The sequence below is a fragment of the Olea europaea genome, chromosome 8 (genome assembly GCF_002742605.1).
Source record: "Olea europaea var. sylvestris chromosome 8, O_europaea_v1, whole genome shotgun sequence".
NCBI classification, from domain to species: domain Eukaryota; kingdom Viridiplantae; phylum Streptophyta; class Magnoliopsida; order Lamiales; family Oleaceae; genus Olea; species Olea europaea.
The window spans coordinates 18860075-18881592 of NC_036244.1; the positions used below are offsets into that span (position 1 = coordinate 18860075).

Sequence of the window (21518 nt, forward strand, 5' to 3'; positions counted from 1 at the left end):
TTTTACGTCTGGATTTCAGTGAGAGATTTATGTTTTAGCATTTTCTGATGGTCGATTCTTTAGTAAGGTGAGTCTTAAAATGAAGAACACCTTATATAACGTATGATGTTAGTATTTTTTTTGTTTCTATGAGTTTAAACTTTTTCACGATAGGTATTCGGTGAACAATCTGTTGATGGTCAATCACAGTCCGATGGGGGTGTGAATGAGGAAGATGATTCTGCTTTCAAGCAAACAACAAGTACTCTTACCTCTGAACGCAGGTACCTTTACAACATGCAAAAAAGAAAACCCACCCTGCTTATATTTCAACATGTAAATCTATGAATGATGTAATGAGATAAGTATAAATTTTAGGAAGGCAAATCCCAAGTTTGTCTATGAAGAGAGGATCTAATTGTATTAGTGTCTATATTTGGTAAGTGCTACAAGATCTTGTGCTTTGGACCGCACAGTTATGAACCAGAATCAAATACTATTTTTATCCTTTTCTTAAAATGCTATTGATGTTATTATTCTATGTGAATTATTGTCGTTTATTGTCCCACTTTTTAGTTGGTTGAAAATGGAACATGGACATTTACATCAATTGATTGGGTAAAATCGTGATGATGTATTTAATTTCTTTCTTATTTTCTTTAATTATGAAATAATACTAATGATAATTTCCTGTCTAGATGAGATAGAAATCATGGAGTTGATGATCAGAATCAATTTGCACAAACTATACATCCAAGGATCGAACGCCTTATGCCCCTAATATAATAACTGGTATTAGTGAAGTGTGTTTTGAAATTGAAACACTTCCATTTTTTATTTTGAGACTCATTTTCACTTATGCACTTGAAATCCTTACGATCCATATTATGGTGAATGGCTGCAGCTTATGGCCTACCTTTGGCATGTTAATGACAGGTATATCATCTTCTTGAATTCACTACGTGTTTCATATTTTCTTTTTCTTCATTATGAAATTGTACCATATTTTATTTAACTATTCAGTCTGGTATCTCATATTTTTATTTAACTATATTTTTCTTTCTTGTCAAATCGTGCATTTGCCATGAAGTAAACTGAGTACTGCCTATTTAAAGAAAGTAATTTATGCAACTGGAGTTGCTTACTAACAGTATTACACTTGTTTCTACTGTGTTTTATAACTCACATTGACTTTCTTGTAGGGGTTCATATGAGCTCTTGCACTTGGGAGCTGCAACATTTTCTCCTGAAGATTTGGTGCCTTCTGATAATGATTTAATTGATCAGATTCTCGAGGTTCTAAACTATTTTAGGTAATCTTATACTTCACAAATTCTTGATGCCATGTTTTTATTGCTTGGGTTCTATCTAATTTCATTAATGTCAAAATGTGAAACTTGCTAAATTGGAAGCTAAGATGGTGATTTGGGAGCCCGAGCACAAGGATATGAGAAATTGCATAGTTATATTTGATATGATGGACAATGGAAGTACATTTAAAGCAAGTTAATCTATTAAAATTTAGGTCAAATGCATTAAACATCTAAACCAAAGAAATTTCTTCCAGGCAATGAGATTACATATCGATAGAGAAATACTTCAACAACTTATTTACTGTGAGGTAAAAAAGATGGCATATGAATTGATAAAGGTGTTATAATCCCTAATTTTAATTAGAAGAATAGAAGAGCAAGAAGATTGTTTAAATTATATAGGCATTCATGAATCATAATATGAACTTGTGGAAGATGTTTATTGTAATACCACAATATTCAAATCCTTAAAATATGGTACTCTGTGTTTAAAACAAAAAGTGCGACACTTACCTTGTTTACCTGGTTTGATGTGAATGCAGAGTATTTATTTTCGTTTTAATATATCTCTTGTTAGAATTAAAGGTGGATTAAAATGCAAACCTCTCAGCGATATATTGTTTATTTATTTTATTATAGATCTCTTGTTATTAAATTACCTCTTTTGCAGCTATGAATGGAAAACTGCCAAATGACATCTCAGATAGACATGTATTGTTATTAGATCCTATCTTGGGCATAGGTTAGCTATATGTTTCTCGGAAAAAAATCTTGTCTTATAAAGTGTTAAATATGTCAGTAAAAATTTATGCTGTGAAAGACCTAATAGAATACACATGTTAGCTGGTGTTTTGCTAATTGTTTTAATATTTCACGGTCTGATTGTAAATTCGACTTCAGGGACTGTCCAAACCAGTTCTTTACTTATAAAGAAGGGAGTACCTAACTCAAATATCATATTCATTAATCTCATTTTTGTTAGTTTATTACCTCTTTGTGGTTTCTACTTTCTTCTATAACATGTGCTCATTTCAACCATAAAATTACTTCTTAGATGTTAATAATCATATTATTCAAGTGCCCGAACGAGTACATGTAGTCTGCAAGCATTTTCCCTAAATAAATATTTATGATATCTGAAATCAAAATTGGTTTGAATGAAGATTACTGTGTTATACCCGACCTTAACAAGTTCAGTGATAGATTCTTTGGCATCGATAATGAATGAAACTTAATTAAATATAAATATGCTGCATTTCATTTTTTGAAACAAATTTTACTATACAGGATCAAAGAACATGTTTTTTTGAGTAGGTAATACTTTTTTTATGAGTTTTTTGTTTTTTAGTTTTCTCCTATTTTGTTCCATCATGCGCATGCATTTCCGTTATGTAATTGGAGGCTGCAATGTGTTACTTTTTGAGTTAGTTTTGCAATTACTTTATACCCTCTTCATCTGTTTTATCACTTTATATTGATACTTATCATATTTAATAATTAAATATGGTTGATGGTTGATGGACGTCATGCAGTCAAAAATAAATTTTATAAATCGCTATCTTGTTATTTCTTTATAGATGGATGTCTTATTGCCAATTTGCATGCTGAATCATGTAGACCGCTCTTGTTGGCCCAAAGGTAAAACCCTAACCTTCTAATTCTTCAAATCTCCAATTCTTAATGTTCATTATCTGGTTTTCAACTATTCATAAGCGAATGTTCTTTTGCCCAATGAATCGTAAGTATCAAAATGGTCAAAGGTTGAACCGAGCTACGGAAAAAAGTTTACTGAAAGCAACAGGCAAAGATAAGAACATTACTTTTATGAAGGGAGTAAAGATTGGTATGAAAAAGACTCTGATTTTCCACATTGGTCCTTGCTACAAATAAGTCACCCGATGGCACTCATCGTGGTCAGGTTGGGACTTCTCCTAGTGCATTTCTTTTCTGTTTGGATATTAGCAATGACATTTTCATGTTATCTTGGTTTGTGGTTGTTAAGATTCTTAGCTTGTAGAATGTTTGATTGATATGTTAATTTTTGCATCAAATAGTACGATGAACTGTAGTTTGCTTTTAGTGAATTTAATGTGATCATTTATTTAAATTTGGCATTGTACTCTATTTAGTTAAATAAGATAATGGGATATCAGCATTATGTATGTATGGTATGTCTTTTGTTTATCTTCTTGGTGTAAATGATTATGTATGCTTTTACCAGGATTCCTTTGTACTCTGCCGCCTTTTTAAAAAGACTGATATCAAACAAGAAGAAAACGCTGGAATTTCCAACGTTAATGAAGTTGAAGAGATTATATCATCTCCTACTCCTATGATAGCCAAAACTCCTGCTGAAGATGGATAATTGGAATCAATTATTAAAATGATTTAGCTATGGTTCTAACATCAATTAAAGGTTAAACGACACACCCTTTTTTTCCCTTCAGCCTCACCTAGAGCTGGAAAAAGCACTAGGTAGTTTGTGCTCTCCAATGCTAGAGTCATTGGATTAAAAAAAAAAATTTCCCCTTTGCATTCATAGATAGAAACTAGCTTTGGAACCTTCATCAATAACATCAATTGCAATGATAGAGCTAACCCATTTCAATATGGAACAAATGTTGTTGATGTTAATGACTTCTTCAACTCGATATTTGTCAATTTAGACGAGCATCCCTATGAGGATTCGGGCATAGATGCAATGTATATAAAAGAGGCTAACGTGCCCTCGTGGTACTATAGAAGTCTATTCAGATCTCAAGATCCAAACAAGCCATGGCCTACTATTCTTTGCTACATGGTGGACCTATAAGTCTGATAGTTTGTATTTATTAACTTTTATTTCATGTTAAAGTTCACTCGTGCAAATTTACAAATTTGAAGAGGGTTGAAGCAAGTGAGACATTCTGAGATGTACTTAATGGAATACATGGATGTGCTCCACATAGTTTCCCAACTCATCATTAAAGATGTCAGTTGATATTAGATACATGTTCTCAAGAATTCTTATGTTCTCCTTTTCATTTTCTTTTTGACGGAATATTCAATAGTTACTTGCTGTGATTATCTAATTTTATGCTGAATCATCTTGCAATTTGCGGGAAAGATCTCAAGTTGAAAACTAACTAGATACATAGTGGAAGAAGTTCTAGAGGAAGCTGAGAGACTACGATCGTTGAAGTAACTGTTGAATAGAATCAAGTGTGTCTATACATACTCACTACTGGGCACTATGTCTACTTTGAGGAGTTGTGACAATGTTGTGTTTCAAAAGAGAAGCTTCTGATAAGTAAGTTATTTCTATGTAGGTTTCCTTCTTTGCTTGTGAAAATTTCACTTATGAGGTTGATATAACGAAGTATTTTCCATTAGAAGAGTATTCTGCTGAATGTTAAATAGTAGCGTGCAAATTTCGAAAAAGATGATTACACAATTCCCACCTTGTCTTAAAAGCTTAAAAGAAGGGCTTGCCATGAATGTTTGGGCTTCAAGCACTTTTGTGGTTTAACTAATTGATCTTATTGTCTATTTCGGAATGCTGTTCACTTCAGAATACCATTATACAATTTACGCTGTTATTTTTTATGCTATTGCCTTATAGCAATAACTGAAAACTATCTCATCCTTCTAGAGACGTCTTATTTTTGAAGAGCAAGAACTTCTTTGTTTGAAATAAAATTTCTAATACACTTCCATAACACCGTCACAAGGCTTCGATGTGTTTTGACAAGATAATTGTTGTTTCTAGATATTGGCAATGCGTCATCCCAGGAGACTCATGTTGTCAGGTTGCCTTGAGGCTTTAATAGTAAGATGTGTGTTTTTCATTTTTTAGTTATTCTGGTTACTATCCAATTTCTAATATCTTGAAACGTTCAAATAACTGAAATATGTTCTTATTTATATAGATCATGACTATCTTATCTGTTCTTGTTGGCTGGCAGCTCCAAATATGGTAAGAGTGATTTACAAGTTTTTATATTCCTAGGGACTTGATGCTGTAAAGATATTAGATACATTTGCTCACTTTAATCCAGATGTCATGCGACCTGATATTTGACAAACTTTAACTGTTTAAATATTTTTTCATGTAAGGTGCAATAAAAATGCTCTTGATAATAGTGTTAAAAAGGATTTCCCTATGTCTCCTCTTTTGTCACTTTAAGCCATGTATTTGCTTTTGAGTGGCCTACTAAATCCATTTATTAAATTGTTAATTTTTGTTTTTCCAATTCATCCTATGCTTCCATTACGCCAGTAGTTCTCAAGTCATTATACATGCTGGTGCTATTTGAAAGTCTAGCCAAGCTTTTTTGTACTGCGCACATTGTCAAATGTGGTTGCTTTTTAGGCTTGGACAAAGAACAACTAGATAGTAGGCAAAATATTTATTTATATCTATATTTCTTTAGGGCACAAAATCTTTATTCTTCTTTGAATGATAGCTATTGTCAGTTGTCATATTTTTATGATTTGCTCACTGGTGCACTGCAATTGTAAATTATGTAGTCCTGTAAGTGGACTCATCTTGATACTCCTCAAATAGCTATTCTTTTTTAAATGTGTTCTTGATGGAGAGAACTAATGCAAGGAAGAAGAAGCCTCTTATAAATTTGGAGACTCGGATGCAAATTACTCTAGGTTCTGCAAATGGATTGACATATCTGCATGACACAAGTGAGTTTTTCCAAATTTGAAGCCAATGTATGAGTTTATGTATTAGATTTCTTCGAAAATAAAGAAGTTACCTCTTAAATTTATTCTTTTTGCCATTTACATATCCTTCTGATAATACTATACTATAAAACATTGCACTCTATCAAAGGAATTTATTTGTTAGTACAAGAATTATGTAATATTTCCTAATGAGAAGCACTCTTTCTTAAGCACATACCTTATTCCCAATCTATTGAGTTCGACTCATAAATCTTTTTCCCCCACTACGTTTTTCTATCTTTCATCAAAAGTACCAATAAATCAAACTATGTGCAACCACATTAACTCTTATAAATTCCTTTTCCTCTTCCGTTTCCTCCTCCTTTTTGTATTATATCACTATTATGTAAATGCAAAACATGGCTTAGATGAATGCATTTAATATCATATGCCTGACACATTTTCATTTATTTTTAGGTGTCATTCTGGTTATATGATATTAGTCAATCCATAAAATCTAAATATGCCATGCCTCTATTCAAGGTAGGAAAGACAAATTGCTCCATTTCCCCCCTTTTTTAACCTTTTGGGGCTGTATAAGAAAAAAAAATTGTTAGGTTTTGTTTCTTTGCTTCATTCTAAGAAGTAGAATATGAGAAACAACTCAAATGAACACAACACTTTTCTAATTGTAGACAAGATAAAATGTTTAGGATTTTGATACCTTCATTGAAGAAAGTGGAGCAAAAATGGTTGCAAAGATTTTACATTCTTTCGCCAGAGATAATTCAGAATCGCAAAAGTAAATAGGATATATGACGGGCATCTTTGGATTGTTCAATCGCGAGTCTATTCTTATTGGGAGGCGTATCGTTGGCCAGAACTTAAAGAGGCTGCTGATAGGCCCAGTTAAATGTACTTATTCTAGAAGGGTCAAAAAGATTGGAGAAGGGCAGGGGCTGCAACAAATAACTGTGAAAATGTAGTTTGGTGATTTACTTCAAAACTAAATTCAGTTTATGTTTCATTTATTAAAAGGAATAAGAGTGGTGAATTTGAGCTTTTCACTTGTTAATATTTACTTTAGTTCTTCCATCTTGCAAATTGAAGTGTTGTGTATTGGATGAATGGTGAATTTGATACTTGAATAAATCTATTTTACAGGCACGTTAACGTTACCTTAAAATTAACTAATGCACGGGCAAAAACTAGTCCTTTAGAAAAATGTATCAGGAATGCAAAAAAGAAGGTAAATCAATCTGGATAAACCATAGTAAATAATTAATGCATAAAATGAGCAATCTCTTTTTGGGATAAAGGTTCATATACTATCATGGTTTTGACAAAAGAATTTGCAATACAAAAAGCAGCTGAAATGCACTATCAACGTACACTTGTCCCTCCAGACAAAGTTGATGTTCCTTTTTCTTCTCAGAGAATTTTCAGCTCCTAATGCATACATAAACTTCTGTTCACCCTGCCCTAGCTTACCTGTCAGGCATAAATTGTTTGTGGATTTTTGTTTGAACAATGAAAGTTTAAGACTAGTCTCAAAGGATAAATAAACATTCGTCAAGAGAGCTAAATTCTAGTGTTTTTAACCATTAGGTCCCTAAAACCTCAATGATTGCGTCATTTTTCATCAGTATCAAGTCCCATCTTTGAATTGTGACTGTTAATACTAGTGCTAGGAAAACTAAAATATGAGGACTTGATGATGATGAAGCATGATGTAAGCATTGATGTTTTAGGGACTTGATAGTTAAGAGCACTAGAAGTTAGATCTCTTGATGCATGTCTGTTTATCCTTTAAGATAGTAAAATTGACATATATTTTACTTAAAGCTAAAGATGATGAATCTATTTACTAGGATTCACATGCACGTGTAGCTTGAAAGAAACTTAGAAAATAAGTCTCATGTAAAATTAGCTAAGTGCTTGTTTGGGATTCAATATGGATTGTTGGAGCCCCAGTTTTTGGGAGAATAGATTTTGAAATAGTAATTTTTCTGGAGAATATGGGTTTAAAAATTAGGAAAAGCTTTGGATTTTTGTAAAGTTATTTTATTGAGAGAATATGTGATTGAAAAATGAGTTTTTAAAGAACGGGGCTCAAACAGGGCCATAAGTAAATGAAATTATAATGTGATAGAAACGACTTGTGCGTAATAGCAGTCGGAAAATGAAAGGTGTGACTAAAATTACAGTTTAACTTTGACCTTTAAACTATAAGGAGCTTATAATGAAACATAAACAAGAGCCAAAGTTGATGGATAGTGCTAACTTCTAATGCTATGCCCTGTTAAATCAGTGTGGTGAACTTCTGAATCCTAATACAAATATAAACTGTAATCCAAGAAGACACATGACATTAAATTGGACAGGACACCTAAGAATAATCCTTGGGTCTGCGTTATTGATCGCATGCTCAGGTGGAGGATTAATGCTCACACCCTGGTAACTCATTTAAGACATGGTTGAGTTCAGTTGATTAAATTTTCTTTGTCAGAAACGCTCAACTTGCAATGTGTGTTGCTTCTTTTCTCCTCTTAAATTTAAATAGTAAATTTTGCTGGATTTATCTGGTTATATTTTTCCTCCATCAGGCAGTTTTGGAAACTGTAGCTGGGGTCAAGCCAAAGAAAAATGAGACCAAAACAAGTGAGGAAAAGCAAGTGTTTTGCTCAAATTCAGAGAATGTTATCACTGACAATCTGACATCCCACTTGCACACAGTTTTTTTTCACTGATTATTGTTTACTATTTTGCTATAATTTTAGATCCTTTAAACTTCATCACGTTTTCAAACTGGACAATGACAATGGAGCAGAAGAGACCCCAACTTTGATTGATAGAAAGGTGAAAATGGAACTAAGAAGCGTTCATCTTGGTCCCTGTGAGGTATGCATCTAGCATGTTTGGGTTGGCTTTTAAGCTAATAAGTAAATTAAGCAGGCTTATAAATTGATCCAAACATACTCTTAAGTAAAAGCATAAGCTTTGTGGCCCTTAATGTCTTTCCCTGCTGCACACCTTAAGACACAAGTCTTGGGCGCTTTTGAAAACTACGCTTTTGAAAACTATGGGTGACCTTCGTAAGTTCTTTGCTGCAAACTGGAGTATGTAACTTCACTTGCTTATTTGTAGTGGTGTGGCGGCAGGACTTCAGAGGGGGTATTTGTTGGTGCATTTCTCTCCATGTCATCTACAGCAGTGGTAAGATCTGTGCATTAGCTTCTTTGTTTAATATGCTACCAGCACAGTATTCCTGAAATTTTTCTCTAATGGTCAAATTTTGAATATAGGTATACGAGTTTTTGATGGAGAAAAACGGTACTAATGCCCTTCATGGCCAAGTTACCATTGGCACTCTCATTTTGCAGGTATCCTTATCATCTGATTAATCTCTTATATCACGCTTTTCTTGTCACTGTTTTTTCAAGAGGGAGTGTGTTTCCTCGCTTGAACAGGATGTCACCTTGCAATGTGTATCTAATAGCTCTTATTCGCAATTTTTACTTTGCCTTTTTATCCTCAAAAAGTACTTCATCCTTCAAATAAGAGATAATGTCTTGCATCCATAAAGTTCTGTCTTGTATCCACAAGACTTCCACTCTTGTTTGGCTAAATGATGGTTTTGGCAGCAATTTCACTAAAACTATTTTAAACAACCCCGCATCTTTTGAACTTGATAGCTTTGATAAGGCTTCTCCATGCTTAGTTTCTTTTCTAGAAATTTGGATAAATTCAAATGGTCAAATTCCGCGACTTCTGTGAGATATGAAACTATTGTTTTATCTTTGGTTACGAATGCACCGTTTATTTGGTTGACTACTAACTGCGAGTTGCTTTTTATCTCAGCCCTTGTTTGGCTCCATTAAATTTCATTAAATTAAATTAAATTTTTCCCTCTTATTTTCAACCACAAAATATTCTATAAATAATATTCTATGTAAATCGAAAACTTTTCCTTCTTTTTCAACCACCAATTTTTCAAAAAAAAAAAAAAATTCTTTTCCATCCATTAAAAAAAATCAATGCCAAATGGGGGCGCAATGTTTCATGTTTGCATTTTTTTTTGGGCAATGAAGGCCTACTAATAATGTCTCATACGCAGCCACATTATTGGTTGATTTAAACGCGAACCTTATTGTGCAATTTAATTTGTGCCCTTTTGGGCTTGTTAATAATATGCCTACCCTCGAGCCAATATCTCCTGATGATCCATCCCCAACAAATTCTACACTCTATATTCAGGCTCTACTTCATGAATGGGGACATCTGATAGTCCTACGATAAAATTAACTAATGCATGTACTATAATCGCGAACCATTCCTTTTAGCTTATCTTAAATTATCCCAGTTCTACTGTCCATTTCATTAACTTTCCAAATGTATAAGTCTTTTGCAATACTTGCTTGAGTGAGAAATTTGTTAATACTTTGATACAATGACTCTAGATATTGGATGGTTTTCACAATACTGAAACAAGGGTAAGAGTCAACTTTTTCATATTCGGATACCTTGCCTATACTCCTTGCAGTGCTTTGCTTACATAGTATACAGAAAATTGTTGTAGCACATCCTTCGTCACTAATACAGAGATGACCATCACTTTGGATATTGCTAAACATAGCAATAGCTTTTTTCCATTTTCAAGTTTTGCAGATAGGGGATCTTTTCCTATGTGATCTTTCAAGGCTTGGAATGTTTGCTCTCACTCACAGCTCTATTCGAATTTCTTTCGTCCTTTTAGCACTTGGAAACAAACCTACTCAGGACAGTGACCTTCAATATTAGGCTTTGTACTTCTTTTGATTTAGATGGGGACCACATTTTTATAAGGGCTTGAATTTTCCAAAATTTACTCCAAACGCACATTTTGAGCAGATTGAGTTTCATCCTATATTTTCACAACATATTGAAAGTCTCTTTTAGTTGTTTTAAGTGGTCTCTAACTTGAAGGCTTTTTACAAGCATGTCATCAATGTAAACTTCCATTATTTTCTCGATTTGATCTGCGAACATTCTATTCACTCGCCTTTGATATGTTATCCCTGTATTTTTTAACCTGAACAACATTACTTTGTGACAATAGTTCTCGATCTTTCACGAATGCGATATGATCCTCGTCAGGCTCATACATGGTGGTTTGATTATACCCGAAATATGCATCCATGAAAGTAACAGTTGATGTCCAGCTGTAGCATCCACTAGCTAATCAATTCTGGGGATTAGGAAGCTATCTTTCAAATAGGCTTTGTTTAAGTTCGTAAACTCTTGGTAGATTTGCTACTTTTTATTGCTCTTAGGTACTAGAATCAAATTGCATACCCATACTAGGTAGCGAGCTTCATGGATGAAGCCATTTTTAATAGCTTACCCACTTCGCTTTTTAGTGCCTTGTACTTTTCAACACTCATTGGCTGGTAACTTTGTATTTTGGGTTTGATCTTAGGATCGAGTTTCAAGACGTGACAAACAATTTCAGGGTCGATCCCTATCATGTATATATATTTCCTAGCAAACACATTTACGTTTACGGATATGAAGTTTTTTAGAAAGCCCTTCATAGATTCGCTCAACTCCTTGCCCATTTTAAGATCTATACTCATCTGCTAAGCTGACTAAAAACTATAGAGCTATTCGATCGCTACCACTTCCGATGTGCACTCAATTATACAAGGTTGATAGAGATGTGCACTCAATTATATAGGGTCGATAGAGTCGTCAATTTCTAGTTTATACCCGAGGTTAATCGTTTCAACTATAGCAACAATATTAATAAAGCTCTAGGGCCTCCTTTTCGGTTGCTTTTATAGTTCTTGTGCAGGATTACTTGATTGCACTTTAAAGACATTTCCCCTTTATTGGTAGAATATCTAACATGCAAATGACGAAGAAAAATGATTATATTCACTTGCTTAGGACAGGTAGTCCAAGGACTCTGTCGTATGCGGATTCTCTCCATGGTGATGTCAAAATTCATGTATCCTTGGCATGCATGAGACTCCTTTCCTATCTTCACTAACAGAGTGGCCTGTCTTGGCCTCTTCTAGTAAATTAGTGAGCAGCCAATGCAGCATTTTGAGGATTACTTCTTCATAAGGTCCTTTCATATAGCACTTTTTGATGCTTTCATTGTCTAGGAATATGCGATGAAGACATTCGCTTGCTACTACTACACTAATCACGACTACGTCATCCTCATCGCCTGAAATTTCAATTTTAGGTTCAATAGATGTAATTGACGAGGTTAAGCATTGAAAGTTACCTATGAGTTTGCCTTTTTCAACATGCGTATCTTGCAGGCTACATTTCTTTTTACACATAGTAGCACGCTCTTTCATTAGCGCCTTTAAATCTTTAGCATCTTTTGAATGTTTTCCACATTTTGATTTTCTCACCTATTGGCCAAATCATTGCTACTTGTCAAGTTTTTATTGCTCACTGCTATAGATGATAATAGATCTCTCCTTCCTCATTTTATTTCTTCTCAATCTAGATAATTCTTAATTGGAGCGTAAAAGTTTGTAGTTTACTTTGTTTAGATTTTTCATAGATGGAGCTAATTTGTTGATGGTACAAATTGAACTAAGCGATTTTATTGATGAAAAAAATCACAATGGAATCTCAATGTAAATACAATCAACAAATCCTCTCATCTATGATTTTCAACTCCTAAATTCACTAATTTAGATACTTCAACTAAAACAATGGGAGAAATCGCTATTTGATAGGAGATATTCGAATTGCGCATCTCCTTCAATGATGGGATACTTATAGACACCCAACTAGGTCTTGAGGCAGTTTGATCTTTTGGAGAGAATGACAGATAGCAACTCCTTGTTGGCTTTCTTGCAATTGATTCTGTTAAATGAGGTCATGCTTTACTTGCTTATCAATGTATTTCTTATTGACAGCCTGTAGCCTATCTATTTATTAAAAACTTGCTCGTGGCTCTTAGGCGAGCCTTCTGCTTCTTTGATCCCTTCATGTGTAGCGTTATATTTCTCTTGATGTCAGGATAAATTCGTGAATTAGATTTCGTAGGCTAACAATTATAATGTGTAGTTGAAAATAAAATTTGACCATTTATAAATTTTACCAAATGTAAGTTTATTTATTACTGTAAAATATTTGCAAGTTGACTCTTTCATTTGGGATTCAGCTAATAGGATCCAAAAAAATAGTTCATGAATAAGTAATTCTTGTGGCCCTTCGTTAGTTCCAAAAACAGGGTTCTACTGGAATTAGAAATGCAAAACCCAATACGATTAAAGATAAAGAATGTAATGTTGTATTTGATTGACATGTTGCATCGGTGCTGAATAAAACTACATTCCACATGCCATTTAGGTGCACTAGGACCAAAATCTCTTTATTAATATTCTGACTCGAACCGTCTTAAGGTCATATTCGCATAGCTTTACCTTTTGTTTTTGCTTCTTGTATAAGAGCTTTTGAAAGAAGGTACATTAGTTTTTGTTTGGATATTAATTTTTAAAAACAATTTCCATTCTAAAAGTGCTTTTAGAGGAAGCTATGATGAACCAACTTTCTCTCAACTTCTTCTAAAAGTTCTTCTAATAATCAAAAGCTCTCTCACAAAATTAGTCAAATGACCTTTTGGGTTTTTAGTCTATGCACTAATAGTGCTTTTAACTAAGTACTATATAGTGTATAAACTTGCGAGTTAAGCTTTATTTGTAGCTCTAAGTGCAATGATTTGTAAATTGTTCATGGATTTATCTTATTTGAATCTTTCAACAAGTGCGGTAATAAAGTGTGAAAAAGAAGTCATGAGATCAACCTTAAAACTTATTAGAATATGATGTAGAACAGATGATTGAATGGATTGAGAAACAATTGGATTGAAAAGAAAAAAACAGTAGATTGCAAATTTGACGTTCTAACTCTTATTTGGAACCTTAAGACCTTTTCGTTTGGGACTCGAAAATTGCTTTTAAAGTTAGAGTGCTACTTGTTACTAGTTTATTTGGATTTGTTTCCATTTTAGTTCTTACTTGTTACTAGTTTATTTGGATTTCGTTTCCATTTTAGTTCTTTTAAACTAGATTTTCATGTAAACCATTATAAATAAAGGATGAATTATTCATTTTTAGGTATCTTACATAATAAAATTTCGTGAGTTTATTTTTTCATAATTTGAAGAATTCCAAAATTGTGTTCTTAAACTTTTTGTTTAAATTCTTTATTTCCCACTGCGCCAAAAAATATATATAATTTGTAACACTTTGTTCAACTCACATTTTCTTGCAATGTTACATACAATATACATGTTTTATAGATACATTGCTGCATAATAAAAAATGCTTGTTTTTCCTTATTATTAGTAGCTATAAAATTATTTTCAAACAAATTTGATGTATGAATCCTGTTATTTCTTACAATGGTAAATATAAACAAGATAAACAAAGTTGGCTGAACTTGGAACGAAAATAGGACTAATCTCTTGATGTTAGAAGTAACATTTCAGGTACAGAGTTGTATGTCGAGATTTAATGTCTATGGCACAACGTCATGCCACTTGTATCTATAGGGGATATGCACAATGTTATGTACCACACTTTTCAGTGAGTCGCCACACCTAAAATGTTGATGACTTATGAATCGACACACACACACACACAAAAAGAAAAAGAAAAAGGAAAACGGAAATACAGCTATGCATGTCGACTGATATGTGATTTGTTAGCATCTAACATTGTCACTTTTCACTCTCCTGTACAACTAAACCTTCATTCTAAAAGTTCTGAGCTGAAGTTTAATGTATTTTTTCATGGTCCAGAGAGTTAAACAAAAATTTTATCTTACCTTTCTTTTTCGGGCACTACTTTTGAACCTTGTGCTTCCGTTGAGAATCCCCGAATTGAGCCCGAAGAAAGAGAGTGGTCTGATATCGAGATTTTTGTTACAATTCCAAATTAATTTGTATTTGAACTTGTGGAATCACTGGCATGATTGTCATCTCCAACCAAATGAGGAGATGATGAGCATGCTTGAGATCATCCTCCAATTTTACTTTGTGTATGCGTCATCTTCACGAGTAATGCTTGTAGATCTTGTTCCGTTTGAAGTGGGAGTTAACTCATTCCTACGACTCTGCAAGACATTAATAGCTCTTTGAGGAAAATGGATTGTGGAGTGCTAAATAGTACTAAATTAAAAAAAGAAGATAAAATCTCATCCATCATATTGTCAAGTCCGATTACTTACCAATAATTTTCATAGAATTTATAGATCATAGCTAATTTATTAACATATACCAAAAAATGAAACAGCATAAGAGAGTCTTAGTTGAAAGAGCTACTGTACCATATCAAGAAAGCTGGGATTTCTTTCAGCATTTTGTGTCGTCCCTTCATAACCAAAAGTGAAAGCCGGTAAAGCTGAATCTGCAGCAGGATCGGACAATGGTGTAGATAAAGCAAACCTCTGATTTTGCAGAGCATATTACAAACACGCAATATATTTTTCATTATCCCCAGTGAGATCTGCTAGGGCCAAACGTCCATGCCATGTAGGAATATTTCTAAAGAATCCTCTGACCTCGTCAGCAACTTTATCTCTTGGTTGCAAAAGAACTTGACCGAGCTTCTTGGCCCCACATTTGAAAGCATTATGTATTCGGTCGAAATTGCCTATATAGTGAAGTGAAGGATATTAGCTTAAAATCCTGAGAGGCAGCTCAGTAGTCAAGCATTGGGTTTGCTCTCCAATGGTTACCAGTTCGAGTCCCCTCACGGCTACTGAGGTGAGTACCCAATTGTAAACTTCAGAGCCTCTGGGATTAGTTGAAATGCACATAAGCTGGCCTGGACACCTACGGTCATTAAAAAAAGGAAAAAAAAAGGATATTAGCTTAAACGAAAGAATATTTTCTCCTTGTTATAGCTCCTTATTTTCCCTTGTGAAAGCAGGAATATTCTAAGTTCATTCTTACTGAAGATACGCTTTTACTTTCTCATCTTTTAGGTAGGTGTAAATTATAGGAAATTTCTTCATTTAATACGTTATAGGACGTCATATGTCATGCGATCAAGGAACTATTGAATACTGTAGGTGTCACAAGCTCTTACCATTACTAATAGTTTCAACAATATTTTTGGTAGCATGGAGGAACACAAGCATAGTTTAAAACTCATTCATGTTACAACAGATTTGTTATATTAGCACAAGTTTTGATTCTTTTGTATCGGAAAGTGAAACATATTCTTTCGTTTAAGCTAATAACCTTTTTTTTCTTTTTTTTTTTAATGACTGTAGGTGTCTGGGCCAACTTACGTGCACTCTGACTAATCCCACGAGGCCCTGAAGTTTACAGTTGGGTACTCACTTCAGTAGCAGTGAGGGGACTCGAACTAGTGATCATTGAAGAGCAAACCTAAGGCCTGACTACTAAGTTGCCTCTCAGGATTTTAAGTTAATATCCTTCACTTCACTATATAGGCAATTTTGACCAAATACGTAGTGTTTTCGAATGTGGGGCCAAGAAGCTCGATCAAATTCTTTTGCAACCAAGAGATAAAGTTGTTGATGATGTCAAAGGATTCTTCAGAAATATTTCTGCATGACATGGATATTTGGCCCTGGAGCTCATTAGGGATAATGAAAGATATATTGCGTGTTTGCAATATGCTCTGCAGAGTCAAAGGTTTGCTTTATCTACACCATTGCCTGATCCTACTGCTGATTCAGCATTACTTGCTTCCACTTTTGGTTATGAAGGGACGAAGCAAAATACTAGAAGAAATCCTAGTTTCCTTGATACGGTACAGTAACTCTTTCAATTGGGACTCTCTTATGCTGTTTCATCTTTTGGTTTATGTTCATAAATTAGTTATGATTTATAAATTCTATAAAATTGTTGGTAGGTAATCGAACTTGACAGTAAGATGGATGAGATTTTATCTTCTTTTTCTAATTTAGTATTATTTAGCACTACACAATCCATGCTCCTCAAAGAGCTATTAATGTCTTGCAGAGTCGTAGAAATGAGTTAACTCCCACTTCACGCGGAACAAGTTCTACAAGCATTACTCGTGAAGTTATGCATGCACAAAGCAGAATTTGAGGAAGATCTCAAGCATATTCCTCATCTCCTCATTTTGTTGGAGATGACAGTCATGTCAGTGATTCCACAAGTTCAAATACAAATCAATTTGGAATTGTAATAGAAATCTCGATATCAAACCTCTCTTTCTTCGGGCCCAATTTGGGGATTCTCAACGGAAGCCCAAGGTTCAAAAGTAGTGCCCGAAAAAGAAAGGTAAGATAACATTTTTGTTTAACTCTCTGGACCATGGAAAATACATTAGGCTTCAGTTCAGAAATTTTAGAATGAAGGTTTAGTTGTACAAGAGAGTGAAAGGTGACGATATTAGATGCTAACAAACGACAAATCAATCGGCATGCATACTTGTATTTTCATTTTCCTTTTTTTTTTGTGTGTCGATTTATGAGTCATCATTAACATTTTGGGTGTGGTGACTCACTAAAAAGTGTGGTACATAGCATTGTGCATATCCCCTGTAGATACAATTGGCATGACGTTGTACCATAGACAATAAATCTCGACATACAACTCTGTACTTGAAATGTTACTTCTAGCATCAAGAGATTAGTCCTATTTTCGTTCCAAGTTCAGCCAACTTTGTTTATCTTGTTTACATTTAACATTGTAAGAAATAATATGATCCATACATCAAATTTGTTTGAAAATAATTAATTTATAGCTATTAATAATAAGGAAAAACAAGCATTTCTATTGTGCAACAATGTATCCATAAAACATGTATATTGTATGTAACATTGCAAGAAAATGTGAGTTGAACAAAGTCTTACAAATTTATTTATTTATTTTTTGGTGCAGTGGGAAATAAAGAATTTAAGCAAAAACTTCAAAAACACAATTTTGGAATTCATCAAATTATGAAAAAAATAAACTCACGAAATTTTATTATGTAAGATGCCTAAAAATGAATAGGGCATCCTTTATTTATAATGGTTTACATGAAAATCTAGTTTAAAAGAACTAAAATGGAAACGAAATCCAAATAAACTATTAGTTGAGACGCTCTACTCTTAATTTCATTAATTAAGTAATTAATTTTTTTCCTTAAATTAAAGTCATATTAGGATTTAACAATTTGTTTTTAACTCAAGTAAGCATTTTGCAGAAAACTCATAATACATCAAAGGAAATCAAATTAGTAATATAAAGAGTTAAAAGAACAGTCAAGTTTATATTATACCAAAAGTGAATTTTTTTTTTTTACAAAATACACCTCATAACTCGTTAGTTATATGACTACCAAAAATTTTGATCAAAAGAAACACTTGCAGATTTTTCAAAAGTTTCCTATAGATCTATTCTACAGCAGACTGATTTGGCGGTATGTTAAAGTTTCTCAAAATCCTTTCATTTTCACCACTGTTTTACTAGACACCCTTTTTATTTTTTATTTTTTAACATAATGGCACCTTGTTGTCTACTCTACATAAATTATAGTATTTACATAACGACAAGTGACTAAATCATAAAAATCAATCATCACCATTACAAAAACCTTGTCGTTCTCAAAAGTTTCGATCTCTTCCTCCTCATCAACCATCGTATAAAAACGTGTATAGTGAGTATGCCTATATATAACATGTATAGGCATGAGGTCCTAAGTAATTTCGACATGTCTGATGGTACGAACAATTTCAATTTCTCGCGGGTGCATCTACAGTACAAAATACAAAACGTGAACCATAGAGTTCAGTAAATATGATGATGCGATGATGCATGTCAAGCATACATGGGCCCAAATCCTTATTATAGTGTATCGTATGAGCTCAAAATTAACATGGCTTTTCTTGCGCGCAAACCAATGTCAACGCATCCGTCGTTGCCCACCGAGACTGAGGATGCCACATCAGTATATCATATATACAAATTCAAGGCCTGACCTAAACATATATACAGCGCTTCAAGTGCCTATCCCCAGTCCTAAAGCCACCAAGGGACCTCCTGATATCGCCTGTATATATATATGCTGAACTCCCAATACCCTATCTTTAGCTACCCTCAATGACCGTCAGGAGCCTCAAGCGGTATAGCTATTCAGACTCAATAGTACGGTATATCTATAATGGAATTCACATTTAAAATTTTTAACAGCAACTCAATCAGCATGATAATAAAAGTACGCATGATCTTGAAAACGTTATCATACATACGTTTTTCAAATAAACTCAATGCACACGTAACATACTACAATGTCACATAGTAAAAAAGAGACCAGCACATATAAACACATAATTACACATTAATGTATCTTGTACTGTAGTTGAAAAACATCATATTTACTTTTTTCGTGACTTCCTTGATCGATATCTGCATTAATACAATAACATCTATATTAATCATATCTTATCTTATTATTTCCCAATTATCACATCTAAACTAAACCCATAAGATAATATAGGTTATTTAATAGTATACCCCTAATAAAAATAATGATACTAGCTTATTGTCTACTAGTAGTAGTAGTAATAATAATAATAATATAAATGAAATTAATGTTATCGTCATTAACTAAATTCCATAAGATTATTACATGTACAATATAAGTTAGCCAACACACTACCATATTACTTTCCCATTTCATGCTTGATCCATTTTTCATTTCAATTAACACAAATATATATATATATATATATACATATACATACCCATTAGTAAATTTTTTATTCAATCCATATTTTTCTTTACCACATTTCCATCATATCTTACCATTGACACTATGCATTACAGCAATTTTTCTTCATATTTTATCACATAACTAGATCAAAGTAATTTAAGCTTAAGCCTCAAGTACTAATTGTTTTCTTTCTTCCCATTTCAATTTACCATGTCTACATATATAAATATAATAGTGGCCCAATTTTCATAACTATTATCATGATGATATTGAGAAATACCAAGTTATTTTCTAACCCTACTCACTTCTTCTTTACTACATCTCCCCCAAATGTATTTTATACAATCTTTAATAATTCAAGCAAAATAAACTAAAACTCAATATATTTTGAGCTAATATATAAATTTTAAAATTTTCAAAGTTAAGATTTTGAAATGGAAGAATTATAATTTATCTTCCTTGATTTTTATTAATTAAACTAACTATAATATTATCTTTTATCAACCATTAAAGAACCGTAAAATCACACATTTTAATTCTTATTTATAAACCAACTAGGTACTTAAAATAAATAAATAAATAATAAATTAAATAATTATCTAAATAAATAATTTAACAATTTTTTTTTTCCAAAGTAATTAACTTAAAGAAAATACATACATTAAGAAGTGAAAATGATGGGAGACAAGGTATGGCAAAGCTTATAAGTATCCCTTATTTATTGTTTTTGTTAGGGGTTAATTGTGCAATTTCACAAATTGCACATCTAATCCCAAGGATAATGTGTTATTTTTTGATTGGTTATAAAATTGCATCTTTAGACCTTGTACCACATATGCAATTATTTCTTTGTTTATAAAATTGCACCTTTAACCCTTGAGCAAATATGCCATTATAAAATTGCATTTTCAATCCTCATAATATTACTTTAATTACAATCCTTAATAATATTTATTCTATCAATAAATTAAGTTCCTAAAATTAAAAACAAACTCTCTAAAATATAAAAATCTTTACTAGAAAATTTGGGATGTCACATTATCCCCCACTTAAAGAAATTTCGTCCTCGAAATTTAAAACTTACCGAATAATTCCAGATATTTAATCTTCATATCTTCTTCCCATTCCCATGTTGCTTCTTCTGAAGTTTGATTTCTCTACAAAACTTTGACAAGTGGGATACGTTTATTTCGTAATTGTTTGACCTCTCAGAGTAAAATTTTTACTTGTCTTTCTTCATAGGTTAAATTAGTTTCCAAATCCATTGGGTTATCCGGAAATATATGTGAAGCATCAAGAGCATACTTTCGAAGAGCAGAGACATGAAACACGTTGTGAATGTGAATCCCATTATAGATGTATCGTACTATTGTGTCCGAATAACTACACCGCTTAAGGCTCTTGATGGTCATTAAGGATAGCCAATGATAGGGTATTAACTAGAAATTGACAACTCTATCAACCATGTATAATTGAGTGCATATCTCTATCGACCCTGTATAATTGAGTGCACATCATAAGTGGTAGCAATCGAATAGCTCTATGGTTTTTAGTTAGCTTAGTAGATGCATACATAGATCTTAAAATGGGCAAGGAGTTGGGTGAATCTATGAAAGGCTTGCTAAAAAACTTCATATAATTGTAAACCTAGATGTGTTTGCTAGGAAATATGTAGACATGATAGGGATCGACCCTGAAATTGTTTGTCGCATCTTGAAGCTCGATCCTAAGATCAAACCCAAAATACAAAGTTACCAGCCAATGAGGGTTGAAAAGTACGAGGCGCTAAAATGCGAAGTGGGTAAGCTATTAGAAAATGGCTTCATCCATGAAGCTCGCTACCTAGTATGGGTATGAA

At 33.1% G+C, this 21518-nt stretch overlaps 1 protein-coding gene across 14 annotated transcripts; it reads left to right on the forward strand.

The window, feature by feature from the left end:
• Nucleotides 1-13: 13 nt before the first annotated feature.
• LOC111399085 (K(+) efflux antiporter 6-like) lies at nt 14-17639 on the forward strand. Of its 14 annotated transcripts, none has more exons than XR_002703525.1 (17): nt 14-67; nt 154-263; nt 678-771; nt 884-915; nt 1182-1292; nt 1963-2034; nt 2870-4581; nt 5041-5100; nt 5884-5969; nt 6426-6491; nt 8555-8609; nt 8729-8849; nt 9096-9164; nt 9254-9331; nt 11882-12057; nt 16239-16744; nt 16957-17636. XR_002703525.1 is itself a non-coding variant. In XM_023026318.1 (15 exons), the coding sequence occupies exons 9-15, from the start codon at nt 5961-5963 to the stop codon at nt 12761-12763; spliced, it is 483 nt and encodes a 160-aa protein (XP_022882086.1). In that variant the 5' UTR covers nt 14-67; nt 154-263; nt 678-771; nt 884-915; nt 1182-1292; nt 2870-4581; nt 5041-5100; nt 5201-5247; nt 5884-5960; the 3' UTR covers nt 12764-13107. The 14 variants fall into 14 exon arrangements, 2 of the variants coding, with proteins under 2 accessions (XP_022882086.1, XP_022882085.1); XR_002703522.1 differs by lacking the exon at nt 1963-2034 and having other exon boundaries at nt 2870-2930; nt 3036-4581; XR_002703523.1 differs by lacking the exon at nt 1963-2034 and having other exon boundaries at nt 2870-3210; nt 3514-4581; nt 16957-17635.
• Nucleotides 17640-21518: the final 3879 nt, after the last annotated feature.